At 39.9% G+C, this 19,320-nt stretch overlaps 1 protein-coding gene across 1 annotated transcript in view; it reads left to right on the forward strand.

Moving 5' to 3' along the window:
* The window catches only part of SORCS3 (sortilin related VPS10 domain containing receptor 3), a 605,369-nt gene that overhangs the window by 375,576 nt on the left and 210,473 nt on the right, over positions 1–19,320 (forward strand). Inside the window, exon 5 of the mRNA XM_070470143.1 lies at positions 14,461–14,534. Coding sequence (XP_070326244.1) covers positions 14,461–14,534 — 74 coding nt within the window. The remainder of the gene's footprint in view (positions 1–14,460; positions 14,535–19,320) is intronic.

Raw genomic sequence — 19,320 nt, forward strand, 5'->3', positions numbered from 1 at the left:
ACTCCTACTCATCTATTCTGACTCAGCTCCTGGCCCAGTGTCAAGCCCAGAGAACTGACCATTCCTTCCTTTGAATTCTCCTAGCTCTCCTCTGCCTCCATTGGCAGGAGTCTCCTTGTGCCATGATGCACTTAGCTGTTGCCACATCCATCGTATCTTCCAGGCTTTGAATTTCACAGGATCAGGGAACCTTGGGTTATTCACCTTTGTATCATCATACCTGGCACTGAATTTAGCACATGCTAGCACTCAATTAACATTAAATAGATAGAGTGAAATGGTTTGAATTAATTGATTACAGGGAATATTTATAATAATTTTGAGATTCTTTTATTCACTTCCCCGGTGGCTCAGACGATAAAGTGTCTGCCTACAATGTGGGAGACCTGGGTTTGATACCTGAGTCAGGAAGATCCTCTGGAGGAGGAGGTGGCAACTCATTCCAGTACTCTTGCCTGGAAAATCCCACGGACGGAGCAGCCTAGTAGGCTATAGTCCATGGGGTCGCAAAGAGTCAGACACGACTGGACGACTTCACTCACTTTATTCACTTGGTGGCATCCAGTGTTCAAGAGTAAAGAAGCCCAAAGTAAGGGAATACATCTTATACTCCAGACTTGTAGAAATGGAATGGAAGGGACTTCAAGGTAAGATTGTCAGATAAATTATAGGATACACAACTAAATTTGATTTTCAGATAAATAACATTAAAAAATAGGCATATCCTTAATGTTACATGGTGTTCAGTTACACAAAATATTTGTCCATTTTTAACTGAAATTTGAATTCTCTGGGCATTCTATGTTTTTGCTTGATAAATCTGGCAATCCTACTCCAAGGTCAAATAGTCCTACTCTCTCTTACAGGCCACTCCAGTATTCTTGGGCTTCTCTTGTGGCTCAGCTGGTAAAGAATTTGCCTGCAATGTGGGAGACCTGGATTCGATCCCTGGGTTGGAAAGATCCCCTGGAGAAAGGAAAAGCTACCCACTCCAGTGTTCTGGTCTGGAGAATCCCATGGACTAGAGTCTAAGGGGTCACAAAGAGTCAGACACAACTGAGTGACTCTCACTCCTGCAGGCAGTTGTAGGTCTGCACTAAGATTCAGTTCACAAATTGGCAGTCCTCAGGCAGCACCTGGTCACTTGGTTTAAAACACATCTTATTTGTCCTGTGGTACATTTAAAATTTTTGCCAACATTGAAAAAATATGGAAATTTCCCATTAAAAATATCAGAATTTTCAGGTTCTCTTAAATGTTGTAAAACGTGAACATATTGTCTGATCACTCCTGTCCAGCTAGGGAATAACTAAGCCCATTTTCAGATGGAGCATGAGCTCTCAGGACTACCTGCTTCTGCCCAGGATTGTGGGGAAATGTCACCTGCCAAACATCACATATGGTGTTTCCCTTAGAGTTAAGAGGAAAGTGATAATGCTCAAAATTCTCCAAGCCAGACTTCAGCAGTACATGAACCGTGAACTTCCAGATATTCAAGCTAGATTTAGAAAAGGCAGGGGAAACAGAAATCAAATTGCTGGCATCCACTGGATCATTGAAAAAGCAAGAGAGTTCCAGAAACACATCTACTTCTGCTTTATTGACTAAGCCAAAGCCTTTGACTGTGTGGATCACAACAAAATGTGGAAAATTCTTATAGAGATGGGAATATCAGACTACCTTACCTGCCTCCTGAGAAATCTGTATACAGGTCAAGAAGCAACAGTTACAACTGGACAAGGAACAATAGACTGGTTCTAAATTGGGAAAGGAGTACGTCAATGCTGTATATTGCCACCCTGCTTATTTAAATTCTATGCAGAGTACATCGTTCAAAGTGTTGGGCAGGATGAAGCACAAGCTGGAATCAAGATTGCTGGGAGAAATACCAATAACCTCTGATACGCAGATGACACCACCCTTATGGCAGAAAGTGAAGAAGAACTAAAGAGCCTCTTGATGAAAGTGAAAGAGGAGAGGGGAAAAGTTGGCTTAAAACTCAGCATTCAGAACACTGAGATTATGGGATTTGATCCCATTACTTCATGGCAAATAGATGGGGAAACAATGGTAACAGTGATAGACTTTATTTTTTGGGGCTCCAAAATCACTGCACGTGATGACTACAGCCATGAAATTAAAAGATGCTTGCTCCTTGGAAGAAAAGCTATGAACAACATAGACAGCATATTAAAAAGCAGAGATGTTACTTTGCCAACAAAGGTCTATCTAGTCAAAGATACGGTTTTTCCAGTAGTCATGTATGGATGTGAGAGTTGAACTACAAAGAAAGCTGAGTGCCGAAGAATGGATGCTTTGAACTGTGGTGTTGGAGAAGATTCTTGAGAATCCCTTGGACTGCAAGGAGATCAAACCAATCAATCCTAAAGGAAATCAGTCCTGAATATTCATTGGAAGGACTGATGCTGAAGCTGAAACTCCAATACTTTGGTCACCTGATATGAAGAACTGACTCATTGGAAAAGACCAATGAGCTGGGAAAGAGTGAAGGCAAGAGGAGACGGGGACGGCAGAGGATGAAATCATTGGATGGCATCACCAACTCGATGGACATGAGTTTGAGTAAGCTCCGGGAGTTAGTGATAGACAGAGAAGCCTGGAGTGCTGTAGTCCATGGGGTTGCAAAGACTTGGACCCGACTGAGTGACTAAACTCAACTGAAAAGATAGCCTTAAGAGTGTCAAGGGTTTCAGTAAAAATGTGAAAAATATTCTTGGATAAGCAAAGAAATTTCCTTAGTGCCTTAAATGCTAGCAAAATGAGCCTGCACCTAAAGAATACAAGTAATGGTCCTATTTTTCTTGTACCTCCCCTCACATATTCACACAACAGACTTGAGGGCATTTGAGTTCTTGATCTCCAGTAAAATGTAAGATTCATGACAGCAGAGACTTTTTGTCTTTCTGGTTCACTGATGTACCTTAAACCCATGGAACAGGGCTGGCTCTTAATAGGTATTTGATCAATATTTGTTAACTGAAGAAATGGATGATGTAAACCATTTGAGAGAGAAAACCTTTGTGGCTAGAAGTCTTCAAAAAGGGAAGAAAAATTTTGCCATCTCCAATAGAATGGCATAACTAGCTGACTCTCTCTCTTTTTTAAAATAAATACCTCTGTGGTGTAGATGCCTTGTACCTCCCAAAGGCAAAGGAAAATAGTTGCTGAGGACAAAAGTTCTTCTCTGTCCCCAGAGCTTAAAGGGACATTAGGTGGAATTGTCCCCTCCAAAGGATTTCTTTGGAGAATATCTGAAGAAGGAACCAGGCCACATGTTGCAAAGTGCTGTCTCTTGCTATGAGATCCTGGTTTTGCTGCTGTCTACTGCAATTACTGCCACAACCCAGGGGGCTTTTCCTGTAGCCCAGTTAAGCCCTCCCACTCGCCCTGTGGTTACCAAGGAAATAGAACAGAGAACTTATTTTTGAGTAGAAACCAGACTCATTTGATTAGAAAAATCAGGCTGTCATGACCACAATTCAGCAGAATGCTATATAAACCCTATGGGTTTTGAGGAGAAAAGTCAGAACAGTTACATACCAAGTTTGAGTTTGCCTATAGACTAGAGCTCCTGTGTAAATGTATTCCAAAGCATTCTTCCCTCTACATGGAAGATCTACTGGTTCTAGGGAATCTGGCTGGAATACCAAAGGCTGCTATAAAATGTGTGTTTTGTTGCTTCTTCTGATTATGTCTTGTTACTTCCATATGGTCATTATGAATTCAAATATATTCTTAGAAAATACCCTTAAGGATGTGGTAAAGATACAGAGGACAGAGAAATATAGGCAAATGAGACTTTGGTTTTCAACCACAAATTAAACAGCTGGATCTAACAATACTTTTCTGGCCTTATAACTAAATACCTAGTAGTGGAGACAAGAAAGCAACAGAGAAATGTAACACAATCTGTCATTATTACCCTTAGTATCAGGTGTAAGAGGCTGCTATAACAAAGTGTCACAAACTGGATGTTCTGGGGCAATAAAAGTCCACTGTACTGCCATTCTGGAGACTAAAAGTCCAAAATAAAGTTGGTAGCAGGATCATGGGCCCTCTAAAACCTATAGAGGAGTGTTTGATTCTCCTTATCTTCTGGTAATTTAGCAGAAGTTTTTGGCATCCCTTGGCTTGTAGATACATCACTAAAACTCTCTGTCTTCACATGGTCTTCTCTCTCTGGGCATCTTCTCATGTCTTCCCTCTGTGTCTTTCTATGTGTCCAGATTTCTCCTTGTGAGAATATCAGTCATACTGAATTAAGATCCATCCATCCTGACCTCATTTTAACTTGATTACATCTGCAAAGATCTTATTTCCATATAAGGTCACATTTCGAGATACTGAGGGTAAGACCTTTGACAGACCATTTCGGGGGACGAGGAGGATGGGGCATAATTCAACCCATAACCTCCTAACACAATTATATTATTCTTTGAACTTAAGCTTTCTGTATACAACATGTTGTTTTCCCTGAGGAACATTCCTGAACATTGCTTAAATTGCCTTTTTAGTTCTTCAGCTATCAGATACTTTTCCCTGGCAGGCTGATGTAATTAGGAAGCGAATAATTGAATCAATAAGGAAAAGAGCGTGCTCTTTGATATTTTCCAGCTGTGCTGATGATTCATTTAGGTCGCTGTGTGTGTTGCTACTGAATATGTGCTTGTTAAGAGAGATGAGACCATGTCATATAGTGAAAGAAGGGCGAGAAAAGGATCTGGATTGTTCTTTGGTAAAAGTCAGGAATGACATCATTGCAGGAATGGGACATCATAAGGCAAGACATGGAGAACACAGTCTCATATGTAACTTTGTATAAACAAGAATGTTTTAAATATGTTTGCTGTTTGGAAAATACATTTTATTTTAATGTTGCATGAAACACTTTGGGTTGAAGCCACACAGGACTATATAAACACTAATATATTGCCTGTCCTAGGAAGGATTCACCACTATCTGTGATAATCTCTCTGAAATACCACTTTATGGAAAATCCCATATTGCTCTGTCTAATTCCAGTTCCCTAAAAGAAAGATTGCAATTTTAATTCTTGGCCTTTTGAAAAATAGATAAATATATACATTATAAATAGAAAATTTTTATAAAAATAGAAAGAGAAGAAAGCATAAGTTTATATTACTATTGAAATATAATATGTATCTATTTTAAAGAAATTTAAAAATGATGGGAAGCTTTAAAAAGTATGTAAATTACCTATCATTCCTCAATTCAGAGATAACCACTGCTAATATTTTAGCATATTCTCTTCAAATATATTTCAAGGTATGCAATATTTTGAATATAATTAACATCAATATATGCATGTTTTGTAACATTTTAAATAATATATTATGAGTATTTTTATATTACTAAAAAATCTTTTAGCACTATCTATTGAATGATTGCCTATGTACTTTGTCTCTCAGTGTTAAAGCTTTTATTCTTTAAATTACTAAAGTAATAGATGTTCGAAATAATTTTTAAAAATCCCAGTAACCCAGTATACTAACACATATATATGGAATTTAGAAAGATGGTAACGATAACCCTATATGCAAAACAGAAAAAGAGACACAGATGTATAGAACAGACTTGTGGACTCTGTGGGAGAAGGTGAGGGTGGGATGTTTTGAGAGAACAGCATTGAAACATGTATATTATCTAGGGTGAAACAGATCACCAGCCCAGGCTGAATGCATGAGACAAGTGCTCGGGCTTGGTGCACTGGGAAGACCCAGAGGGATCGGGTGGAGAGCGAGGTGGGAGGGGAGACCGGGATGGGGAATACATGTAAATCCATGGCTGATTCTTGTCAATGTATGACAAAAACCACTAAAGTATTGTAAAGTAATTAGCCTCCAACTAATTAAAAAAAATAAAATAAAAATAAAAAAATAAAAAAAAGAACAAAAACAACAAAAAATCCCAGTAACCAAAAGAAAACAATATCAGTTGCTCACAATCTTACCATTGCAGAGATAATTAGTATTAATATTATGACATATAGTTCATAACAGTGTAATTGTCTGAATTTCTGTCTTCCACTGTCGATGATATTTTTAACCTTTGCAATCCCAGAATTTAGTTCAGTGCTTAAATCATAGTAGTTGTTTGAAACACTTTTAGTGAATGAATGCGTGAATGATGAATTGGAGAGGCTGCAAAGATCCACATTGTGAGAATAAAATTCGTTTCAGACTCAGCAACTTACTGTAGATTGTGAGACAAGGTAGATAGCCCAAGGCCCTTAATGAATAGGAGCCTACTGTTTCTCTTCATTCAAATAAGCCTTGAGACAGAGAATTCAATTTAATTTTTCTCCCATCAGTCAAACTGAAGAGCTGAAAAAGCAAAACCAGAGACAGGGGAGGCAGGAAGTGGAACAGGCTTAGATGAGGAGATCGGCAGCTGAGCTCTTGCTCTTTCTGTTGGGAAGAGCATGGAATGAGAGGAGTCATGCTTCTCCCAAGGGTATGTCCAAGCAGGAACTGTAGGGTGTTGCATTCTGCCATGTGCAAGGTCCCCTCTGATGGAAAGGCTGATCATTTCCTGGAGGATTAAGACTCCAGTGGCATCAGTGTGACCTTCAAGGTTTCCCCTGACCTGTTGCTAGATTTTGCAGCAGAGGAAGATATAATAATGCTGGGTTTTATTTGAAGGAATTTGGGGTTCTATTTGCTCTGTTTGGAATCTGTGTTGACAGAGAGTCTGATTGGCATCTTTGGCTAGAAGGCACCAACTGAAGTCTCTTCTATTTTTAATTGAGAAACACCTGTCTTAAGTTTGAGCAACGCCATGGGAAAGAGGGTGATCCCATTTCCTAAAACCCTGCATGGAATACTCAGTCCTTGCAATAAGTTATGTATGTGTATTCTTCCCAATGGGATGGTGGGGTCCTCACAAACACTCTCCTTCCACCAAAACACCTCTCCAATGTACAGATTAGATCTGATTAGATATGATAGATGAGTGGCTGAAGAGTTATGGACAGAGGTCTGTAACTTTGTACAATAGGCGGTTATCAAAGCAATCCCCAAGAAAAAGAAATACAAAAAGGCCAAATGGTTGTCTGAGGAGGCCTTACAAATAGCTGAGAAAAGAAGAGAGGCAAAAGGCAAAGGAGAAAAGGAAAGATATTCCCATTTGAATGAAGAGTTCCAAAGAATAAAAAGGGAAGCCTTCCTAAGTGAACAATGCAAAGAAAAAGAGGAAAACAATAGAATGGGAAAGACTAGAGATCTCTTCAAGAAAATTAGAGGTACCATGGGAACATTTCATGAAAAGATGGACACAATAAAAGACAGAAATGGTATGAACCTAACAGAAGCAAAAGATATTAAGAAGAGGTGGCAGGAATACACAGAAGAACTAAGCACAAAAGATCTTCATGACCCAGATAACCGTGATGGTGTGATCACTCACCTAGAGTCAGACATCTTGGAATGTGAAGTCAAGTGGGCCTTAGGAAACATCACTATGAACAAAGCTAGTGGAGGTGATGGAATTCCCGTGGAGCTATTTCAAATCCTAAAAGATGATACTGTTCAAGTGCTGCACTCAGTATGCTAGCAAATTAGGAGAATTTAGCAGTGGCCACAGGACTAGAAAAAGTCAGTTTTCATTGCGAAAGAAAGGCAATGCCAAAGAATGTTCAAACTACAACACAATTGCACTCATTTCACATGCTAGCAAAATAATGCTCAAAATTCTCCAAGCTGGGCTTCAACAATGCATGAACCAAGAACTCCCAGATGTTCAAGCTAGATTTAGAAAAGGCAGAGGAACTAGAGATCAAATGGCCAACATCTGTTGGATCATAGAAAAAGCAACAGAATTCCAGAAAAACATCTACTTCTTCATTGACTAAAATAAAGCCTTTGACTGTGGATCACAACAAACTGGAAAATTCTTAAAGAGATGGGAATACCAGACTACCTTACCTGCCTCCTTAGAAACCTGTATGCAGGTCAAGAAGCAGTAGTTAGAACCAGACATGGAACAATGGCTGGTTCCATATTGGGAAAAGAGTATGTGAAAGCTGTATGTTGTCACCCTGCTTATTTAACTTATGTGCAGAGTGCATCATGCGAAATGCAAGACTGAATGAATCACAAGCTGGAATCAAGATTGCTGGGAGAAATATCAATAATCTCAGATAGGCAGATGATACCACCTTTATGGCAGAAAGCAAGGAGGAACTAAAGAGTCTCTTCATGAAGGTGAGAGAGGAGAGTGAAAAGTTGGCTTAAAGCTCAACATTCAAAAACTAAGATCATGGCAAATAGATGGCGAAACAACGGAAACAGTGAGAGACTTTACATTTTGGGGCTCCAAAATCACTGCAAATGGTGACTGCAGCCATGAAATTAAAAGACACTCACTCCTTGGAAGAAAAGCTATAACAAACCTAGACAGCATATTAAAAAGCAGAGACATTACTTTGCCAACAAAGTGGCTTTGACTATGGTTAAAACTATGGTTTTCCCAGTAGTCATGTATGGATGACAGAGCTGAATAATAAAAAAACGAAATGCCAAAGAATTGATGCTTTTGAACTGTCGTGTTGGAGAAGACTCTTGAGAGTCCCTTGGACTGCAAAGAGATCAAACCAGTCAATCCTAAAGGAAATTAGTCCTGAATAGTTATTGGAAAGACTGATGCTGAAGCTGAAACTCCAATACTTTGGCTACATGACATGAACAACTGACTCATTGAAAAGGACCATGGTGCTGGGAAAGATTGATGGTAGGAGGAGAAGGGGGCAACAAGGATGAGGTGGTTGTATGGCATCACTGACTTTATGGACACGAGTTTATGAATAAGCTCTGGGAGATGGTGAAGGACAGGGAAGCCTGGCGTGCTGCAGTCCATCGGTGAGCAAAGAATAGGATACAACTGAGCAACTGAACAACAACCATAAAGATAAAGATAGATATAGATGAATGGATGAATAGGGAGACAGACACAGTTTCCATCTGCTTTTCACTAGCAACTGTCATCATGTCCCTTCTTTCTCTTTAAAGCTCCCCAGAACCCAGCTCAAGACCTTCACAATATTGACACATTTCTTCTTAGTGTCTCACCCGGGAAAATCTTGATCTAACATACTTCTTTTCCATATCACCGATTGCCAAAGGCCTAGCTCAAAGTACATTTCTCCAAGGAGCCTCATTGTTCCATTGTTACTCCAATTTATCTTTCCTATCTCTAATTGTCTAGTGCCTTAGCCTTTGCCCCATTTTCCCCTTTGACATGGTTCAGTTCAGTTCAGTCACTCAGTTGTGTCCAACTCTTTGCAACCCCATGGACTGCAGCACCCAGGCTTCCCAGTCCACCACCAACTCCCAGAGCCTACTCAAACTCATGTCCATCAAGTCAGTGATTCCATCCAACCATCTCATCCTCTGTAGTCCCCTTCTCCTGCCTTCAATCTTTCCCAGCATCAGGGTCTTTTCAAATGAGTCAGTTCTTCACATCATGTGGCCAAAGTATTAGAGTTTCAGCTTCAGCATCAGTCCTTCCAAGACTATTCAAGACTGATTTCCTTTAGGATGGACTGGCTTGATCACCTTGCAGTCCAAGGGACTCTCAAGAGTCTTCTCCAACACCACAGTTCAAAATCATCAATTCTTTGGCACTCAGGTTTCTTTATGGTCCATGTCTCACATCCGCCCATGACTACTGGACAAACCATGGTTTTGACTGGAAGGACTATTGTTGGCAAAGTAATGTCTCTGCCTTTTAATATGCTGTCTAGGTTAGTTATAACTTTTCTTCCAAGGAGCAAGCATCTTTTAATTTCATGGCTACAGTCACTATCTGCCGTGATTTTGGAGCTCAAAAAAAAAAAAAAAAAAAGTCTATCACTGTTTCCATTGTTTCCACATCTTTGCCATGAAGTGATAGAATCAGATGCCATATTCTTAATTTTCTGAAGGTTAAGTTTTAAGCCAGCTTTTTCACTCTCCTCTTTCACTTTCATCAAGAAGCTCTTTAGTTCTACATTTTCTGCCATAAAGGTGGTGCCATCTGTGTGTCTTAGGTCATTGGTAGTTCTCCTGGAGATCTTGATTCCAACTTGTGCTTCATCCAGCCCAGCATTTCTCATGATATAGTCTGCATATAAGTTAAATAAGCAGGGTGACAATATACAGCCTGATGTACTCCTTTCCCGATTTGGAACCAGTGTGTTGTTCCATGTCCAGTTATAACTGTTGCTTCTTCAGCTGCACACAGATTTCTCAGGAGGCTGGTAAAGTGGTATGATATTCCCATCCCTTGAAGAATTTTCCACAGTTTGTTGTGATCCACACAGTCAATATGCTTTGGCATAGTCAATAAAGCAGAAGTAGATGATTTTCTTGAACTCTCTTGCTTCTTTGATGATTCAATGGATGTTGGCAGTTTGATCTCTGCTTCCTCTGCCTTTTCTAAATCCAGCTTGGACATCTGGAAGTTCACAGTTCACGTAGTGTTGAAGTCTGGCTTAGAGAATTTTGAGCATTATTTTGCTAGCTTGTGAATGAGTGCGATTATGCGGTAGTTTGAACATTTTTTGGCATTGTTTTTCTTAGGGATTGGAATGAAAACTGACCTTTTCTAGTCCTGTGGCCACTGCAGAGTTTTCTGAATTTGCTGGCATATTGAGTGCAGCAGTTGCACAGCTTCATCTTTTAGGATTTGAAATAAGTCAATTGGGATTTTATCACCTCCACTAGCTTTGTTCCTAGTGATGCTTCCTAAGACCCACTTGACTTCACATTTCAAGATGTCTGGCTCTAGGTGAGTGATCACACCATCATGGTTATCTGGGTCATGAAGATCTTTTGTGTTTAGTTCTTCTGTGTATTCTTGCCACCTCTTCTTAATATCTTTTGCTTCTGTTAGGTCCATACCATTTCTGTCTTTTATTGTGCCCATCTTTGCATGAAATGTTCCCGTGGTATCTCTAATTTTCTTGAAGAGATCTCTAGTCTTTCCCATTCTGTTGTTTTCCTTTATTTCTTTGCATTGATCACTGAGGAAGGCTTTCTTGTCTCTCCTTGCTATTCTTTGGAACTCTTCATTCAAATGGGAATATCTTTCTTTTTCTCCTTTGCCTTTTGTTTGTCTTCTTTTCTCAGATATTTGTAAGACCTCCTCAGACAACCATTTTGCCTTCTTGTATTTCTTTTTCTTGAGGATGGTTTTGATCAATGCCTTCTGTATAATGTCATGAACCTCCATCCATAGTTCTTTAGGCAGTGTGTCTATCAGATCTAATATCTTGAATCTATTCATCACTTCAACTTTGTAATTCTAAGGGATTTGATTTAGGTCATACCTGAATGGTCTAGTGGTTTTCCTTACTTTCTTCAATTTAAGTCTGAATTTGGCAATAAGGAATTCATAATCTGAGGCACAGTCAGTTCCCCATCTTGTTTTTGCTGACTGTATAGAGCTTCTCTATCTTTGGCTGGAAAGAATATAATCAATTTGATTTTGGTATTGGCCATCTGGTGATGTCCATGTGTAGAGTCATCTCTTTTGTTGTAGGAAGAGGGTGTTTGCTATGACCAGTGCGTTCTCTTGGCAAAACTCTGTAGTCTTTGCCCTGCTTCATTTTGTACTCCAAGGCCAAATTTGCCTGTTATTCCAGGTATCTCTTGACTTCCTGCTTTTGCATTCTAGTCCCCTATAATGAAAAGAACATCTTTTTTGGATGTTGGTTCTAGAAGGTCTTGTAGGTCTTCATAGAACCATTCAGCTTCAGCTTCTTCTTTGACATGGTGGAATTGTATAGATATTTAAGGGCCAGATGTGGTTACCCTTTTAGCTTCCTGAATAATTAAATGTAGTTGAGTGCTCTTTAATTTAATGGTGTAGAGCTGTTGTTGTTGTTCAGTCACTCAGTTGTGTCTGACTCTTTGTTACCCCATGGACTATAGCATGCCAGGCCTCTGTGTACCTCATACCTCACTATCTTCTCAAGTTTTCCCAGCTTCGTGTCCATTGCGTCATTTTATTCACTACATTGGTGAATGAAGAAAGAGACTCAGAGCAATGGAACAATAGTTTTGCCCACTTTTTCATGTGCAGATTTGAACACATATGTTATTTGGGACTTCCTGGGTTGGGAAGATCCCCTGGAAAAGGGAGTGGCTACTCACTCCACTATTCTGGCCTGGAAAACTCTATAGTTCATGGGGTCACAAAGAGTTGGACATGACTGAGAAACGTTCATTTTCACAGAGTGAAAGCCCAGTTTGAATAAAAACCATGAGAGCTGGTGGAGTTGGCTTGGAATAGTGTAAACCTGGAAGCAGCTCGATCAGCTCGGACATCCTGGATTTCCATATTGTTGCCACAGTCCCTTTGTAGAACTGAGTGTCAATGTCTCCAGTATCTTTCAGGGTCTTCAGGTTTTATATATATGTATACAACATCACTCAAACACATCCGTTAATTACTAGACTAAAAGGAGACTTCAGAAATGTAGTTCATGGTGACAATATTCAATAAATATTTGCTGAATGAAACTGAAATGGGACCAGGCTTCTCCAGGCCCCTCAAAGCTTTTTTGAGATTACCAGAAGCTCATACGAAAGTTAATTCTGTGTGCATTGTGAGATTATGGGCTCACAGCGTACAGGTGGAAACGTTACAGGTGTGGCAGACTGGAGAGCACTGTGGGTCAGTAGCTCCCTGTGATTACATGTGTGGCCTTCACCTGACCCCATTCCCATGGACCTGAGGGCCACCTACTCTGCCTTGCTCAGTTTCCCCCCTTGTAGATGTTTGTGGAAAAGTGTAAACATGATGGGATTAGGCATTGTGATTCCATGGAAGGAGATGTGAGCTAGGGCCTCCAAAAACCTAAATCCTATCAATAGTTCATTTGACCAAAATGTAATTTCTCTAGGACTGTCTCATTAACTGTGAGACAGGTTTGTGTGTTCTTTGGTTATATACCAGGCATTGTGTAACCACAAAGATGAGTAAGGCATGATCACTGCTCCTCTGTTGACTCTCCATCTAGGGAGAGGAGAGCTAACCAGTAATCACTAAGTGTGAACAGCTTCTTGGAGGCAGATGGTATGGTGGCACTGTGGGGAAGTGGTTAACTGTGCCTGAGTGGATCAGAGAATGTTTGAGAGCAGGGTTTTCCATTAGTGATAATTGTCTTCCCTTCCCTTCCATGTCCTTGTAAGGCTAAGAGGTATGTGAAGGAGCAACACTGTCAGACATTAATAATAATAATATATAAATAATAATAAACATCATTATTATTCCATTGTCAGGCACATTCAGATATTATACTTTTAGGCATTCAATTAAAAATAAACCCCACACACCTGGTAAGTCTCTTACAGGGATGTTGAATTTTCCCTTTTGTGTTATAAAGGATCAAACTCTGCATTCATAACATAAGAGAATGTGCAATCTGAGTCATGTGGCCTTGCAGAGGGTTTTTTTTTTTTTTTTTTAATTCCAAAGTCCTGGGGCTCTTCTGTTGTTTTTTCTCATTCCATGAGTTGATACCTATCTTTACCTACCTATTTTAATTACTGACTTAGTTGACAGATATTTAGTGAACACTTCATATGTATTCAAGGAGCATAAATACAACTAAATAATACAGTCAAATCTGAAAGACATACTATATTTTACCCAGGATAAGTGCTCAGTGGAAACGAATGATGAGTGCAGTGAATTGAGAGGGAAGAATAGTGAGTGGGCTAAAGGTCAGAAAGCTTTGTGGAGGAAGCCACACTTGCACAGGCCCTGCATGCACTCTGAGGCACCAGAGTGGTCTTATCCTTGCCATCTTACGAAGACATGAGGGTGTGACTGATCCTGATATCGCGAGCGGTGTTGAGAGGCCCATTCCATTTAGATTATATTTAGGGAAGATTGATGAAGTAAGAGACAAAGCTGGGGGTACAATATTTGGCATGTAGTATTGGCTCAGGTATCAGCTGATGAGCATTTTTACCCATGTGTCTTATTTTTCCTATGAACACAGAATCTACCTCTTTCTTAACTTCTTATCCATCAGAGTGCCTTTCATGTAAGTTGTTCAGTAAATATTTTTAAAATTAGTGTTGCTGAATTATTTTAGATATAGCTAAAGACTTCATGGAATTTGAAGAAAATAGGAAGATATAATTTTACTAAAGGCTTTACCTCTAAAGGTGAGACATGGATGGCATCAGAAATAGTTTACACTCAGCACAAAAGCCTCAGTTGCTTGGGTATATACTGAGCTAGAAGACCCCATGATAAGCACAGCACCATCATGTTCATAATATTTTTATCTGGATAGGATGGATGCCTACTTGAGTGTGTTAGGCACTGTGGTGGGTTCGAATGTTCATCTCCAGAAGGATGGCACATATGTTTCTGTTAAACAGTGTCCCTTGATGCTTATGCTCTGCTCACTTCCTTGTTTTACAGCTCTACAGCTCCATGGACTTTGGAAGACGGTGGCAACTCATGCATGAACGCATCACACCCAACAGGTTTTACTGGTAAGCCCCATCCAGTCTCACCACTCTCTTGGGTAGAAATCAGGCAACATGGCACTCTGGTAGTTCCTGGACACCTTCAGCACTTGAAGTCATTGTGTGTCCTAGCCCTTTGCCACTCAGTTTGGCTCATGGACTGGCAGCATCAGCATCACTTGGGAAATTTTAGAAATACAGAATCTCAGGGCCCATTGAAACTTATTAAGCAGAACTCTGCATATAGCCTAGTCCCTGGTGATTTTATGTGCCCATTGAACTGAGAAGCCCTGGGCTAGAAAGCTCCATGAGAAGGTCATGACTGGGTGCTCTTAGCTATGTATTAATCTCCCCTTTTTTAGTAAAAAGTAGATATTTTATGAACGTATTCTAAAAAGCAAGCATTTCCTAAAATGTACTATGAAGGACTCTAGTTTCACACAGTGCTTCTCCTTCCAAAGGCGTTTCTATGGTCACATAATTTTAGGTAACAGTTTTCCAACTCTGCCCTCATGGAGACTCAGGATTCACATTAGGATATTAGAGTCTCTGGAGAAATGCGGAGTAAAGGAAGCTGCCAAACATGAAGTCACTGATTCCCAAACTCACTTTACTCTAGAATCTCTTTCTCATGTCATACCTGATCATCCTTTAGAATAACTTCTGTGGAGCACATTTTGACAAGTTTTTCAAGGAGTGAATACATTTCAGCTGGAAAATTAGCCCTTTCACCTAATCAGAAAGTCTTGTTATTAACTGGTATTTTTTATACATGAATTCTATTGCTAATTTGATTGTAGCAGAATAAACTTGGTTTGTTATAATGTTTACTTTTTACCCTTCCTAGCTATATGAAATGCTTCTAATATGTATCATGCTTTCATTTCTGCAGAAGCAATGGCCAAGTATATCTAGGAATGTATGTAGGAAGCATACACCAAAGTGTATGACATGCTTAATTATGTGCTTAATTGGAAACAGAAACAAAATTAACAGTACTTAAAAGTAGTACCTATTCTATGTCTCATTTTAAATACCTTAGTTCAGTTCCCTTAAAGAGTCATGAGATGACCCTTCATGCCTTCCACAAGGTGGGGGTAATGTGTGTGTGGGGGGAGTGGGGGAGGTGTACATATATGCTTCTTTGAATATATATATATATATATACACACACACACACACACAACCATGCCAGCATCTTTGGAAACCACATTTCACCCTATCCCCTCTGCACCTACAGAACTATGTTCAGAATTAAAATGATGATTGCTGAAGCACACTGTGAAAATCAACTATGTCTTATTGTATACAAAGTACTCAGAGAAAAAAAGGGAACTGGTAGTCATTTTTTCCCTTTGCAGACTGATTATTAGTTGTTCTGTAACTACTATTTCAATTATTATTTGGTCTATATTTAGAGTTATATTAAGATGTTTTCAATAGACTGAGACAGAAAAAGGAAATATTTGTTTTTCTGATGTGCTGGTTATATAATTACTGCCTTTTGCTCAGCTAAGATGGACCAGTTTATCAGTGTACCATCACTCAAAAAGAAAGTGAAAAGTCAAAGTGAAATTTCCTCAGTCATGTCTGACTCTTTTCAACCCCATGGAATGAATAGTCCATGGAATTCTCTGATCCAGAGTGCTGTAGTGGGTAGCTGTTTCCTTCTTCCAGGGATCTTCCCAACCCAGGGATCAGACCTAAGTCTCCCACATTGCAAGTGGATTTCTGAGCCACCAGGAAAGCCCAACCATCACTCAAAAGTCCCTCAGAAAAACAAAAAAAAAAAAGCCCTCTGCTATTTTTGGAACAAATTCTTGAGATGGTAAGGCAGTTAGCTGACTAGGAAGTCAAGTTGATGAAGAAGGGAAGTACAGTAGACTGGATAAGCCTTGTCATCATTCCTGAAGGAAATTAAGGGGATGAAAGGCAGCATTTTTCTATTTGCAGAGGGCAAGAAGGGAATGTTTCAGCTTCTATCTGCCTTCCCCCTTCCTTTATAGAGCAAAAATAATAAATCCCCAGGTCCTGATAATTATGTTTCAGTTCTTTTCCACCCTGTGCTTCTTTCATATATGCCCCCATGGGGAAATATAAAAGTTAGTGCCTGTGCTGGCTAGCCAAGTAGTAGTTGAAAATTCCATTTTTGTAATTATCACTTCTCTGTTTCTGATGTATAATTGCCACGATTATTCTTTTAGGTGTCACTGGAGTTGTAGAGGAAGAGCTCATTTTACATAGACCTTTTTTTGCCCCAGTGATAGAATCATGATTGTGGAAAGCTCTTACGCTGAAAAGACTTGGCCTGTATGGGTTAGAAGTGGAAATATCGACTTGATACCTCCTTGAGGAAAGGCAAAGTGTGCATTTGTCAGGGTATAGAACACAACTTTGGTTAAAACAGAGCCTCTCGGGGCTCTAGTCTCTGCATCCGTATAAATGGGAGCAGTATTCTTCCTGTCAACTTCATATAGTTATTGAAAAGAAAGATATCATCCTTTCAGAAATGGACTCTTGGCAATTTTATTTCTCTGTTTCAGATTTATAACTTGTAAGTTATATCTTTAGGTACTATATTTATTAGTAGTTCTGAATTTATTCAGTTGCTCAGTCATGTCTGACTCTTTGTGACCCCATGAACTGCAGCACGCTAGGCTTCCCTCCTGTCCTTCACCATTTCCCAGAGCTTGTTCAAACTCATGTCCATTGAGTCGGTGATGCCATCCAACCATCTTGTCCTCTGTCATCCCCTTCTCCTCCTGCCTTCTATCTTTCCCAGCATCAGGTTCTGAATACCGTAACACATTAAGTGATTTGTCATTTCTTCTGGGATCCAGAAAAGTCCCATGCCCAGTGAGACTTTTCCTGTAGACATCTAGTAATAATTGAATGGGTCCAAGAAGCCACATCTCAACCTAACTTTATTGTCCTCACTCTTTCTTGAGTCTTGATTTTTCTGATGTGATAAAAACAAGACAAATCAACAGCCAAAAACCTTGAAACTGCTTCTTTTTGAGGGATGATGCAGAGTGAAGTGGTTCTGGGGCTGATAGGGACACATGGAGGGAAGGGCAGTCATGCCAAAAACAAGAAATTGAAGTAAAAAAACTTATCTTGCAGTATGTAGACAAATAGAATAAATATGCAACCCAGACAGAATATTGTCCAAATATATTGTTGTCTATAATTTGGAGATTTTCAAATTTCTAGGGATAGATCCTTCAGGAATGCTAGGTGTCTTCTCCCATACTGCCTTCAGTTGGTAGAAAGTAGCAACCTAGAGGGGACCTGTGGGAAAGAACACTGTGATATAGAAATGATTTCTGCCAAGGATGCAGGAGAAGAATCAACCATCTATGATGATGATCAGTGTAATGGCTATGAAAATGCATCAAGAACTGTAAGGGGTATCATGATTGTTCATTTCCTCCTTGGTGCCCTACAGTGCCTATGAGTTAGACAGGGCATGGGCCATAACTTTCCCATGGGCCATAATAATAGCATTAATAGTAAAAGATTCATTAGAGGTAAAATTTTCTTTATGAATTCCAGATGTTCTAATGCCATCAGGAGAGGTCACCTAGGAATCTTGCACTATGGAGTGACTCCACCATCTTGCCCTGAGAATCAGACTGACATGCAAACTCTTTTAGTGTGACCCTTTCACTCATTTGACATGAGGTTAACAGGCAGATTACTGGCCCTGTCTTATGCTCCTATCCATCACCCCAGTTGCTTTAGCAATTTTAGTTTGCAGGGAGAATGCAGGAGTAGCTAAGTATCCTACTGTAATCTTTCTCTAGTCTCTGCTTGGGCAGGGGTATCACAGGGAAAAGTGGTTTTTGGTTTAATAGCCTACTGAGCTGCAAATGAATAGTACCTCCACTCTTCCACTGGGAGATGTTTAACAGGCAGGCACATTCTTCGGTGGGAAGATTGTTTTCATTGCGCATCCAATTTGAATACTTGTTATGGTTCACAGCTTTACCTTGGTGGCCCCTCAGTCTCCCTAGGTGTTCACCCTCTTCTGGCTTCTTTTTCGATGAGGGGACAGGCATCCTAGGCCTTACTGAGTTCTCTGTGTAACTGGGCTGGCCTCTAAGTGCCTCTGATCCCTGATAGCATTTGTTTGTGTGGTATCATGAACAAAAGAAGGAATGTCTCCTATGTTTCTTTCTTACTGACTTCCCCTTAGTTGTTTTCTTTCCTGAAAGACCATGTCCCTCTGTTTTTCCTTGATGTCACTGCAGGAGAATGTTCTGATAAAGTAATACACCCGAAGGCGCCCGGAACTTAAATTCGTACCCCTTTTCTGGGGTCTTTGGGCTGTAAAATGGACTGGTCTTTAGAGGAGAAGAAAAAAGAAAGCCCTATAAGAAGTCAACAGGCATGGAACAAGCTCTCGATCAGCCCACTTCAGGGTGCTCAAGGAGAGAGGAATCCTAATGGATGGCTCTTTGGAGCTGTAACAATGCCTGGCTGAAGGCTGAAGAGTGGCTGGCATGCAGGGACAGTCAGGGTGGGCTTCACATCTCTACTGTCCTTTGATTTAGTTTGGCTTACTCTTTGTAGATTTCTCATGAAGGTTGTGCCAGCAGCTTCTATTTTCTTCTTTCAGAAAAGTCGTTAGGGAGGGTAAGAAAAATGTAAAAGCAAAACATGTCTCGTCTGGTGTGTAGAGCTAGAATGTCCTAGGAATATATCTTCTAAAGAAGAAAGAAAGGGTATGGACTAAAAACTCCTTCCATTACAATATTTCCTTTCCAATCTTCCATTGTTCTTGTTTTTTCCAGTCTCTTTGTATGCATAT

This window comes from Odocoileus virginianus, chromosome 7 (assembly GCF_023699985.2).
Source record: "Odocoileus virginianus isolate 20LAN1187 ecotype Illinois chromosome 7, Ovbor_1.2, whole genome shotgun sequence".
NCBI classification, from domain to species: Eukaryota; Metazoa; Chordata; class Mammalia; order Artiodactyla; family Cervidae; genus Odocoileus; species Odocoileus virginianus.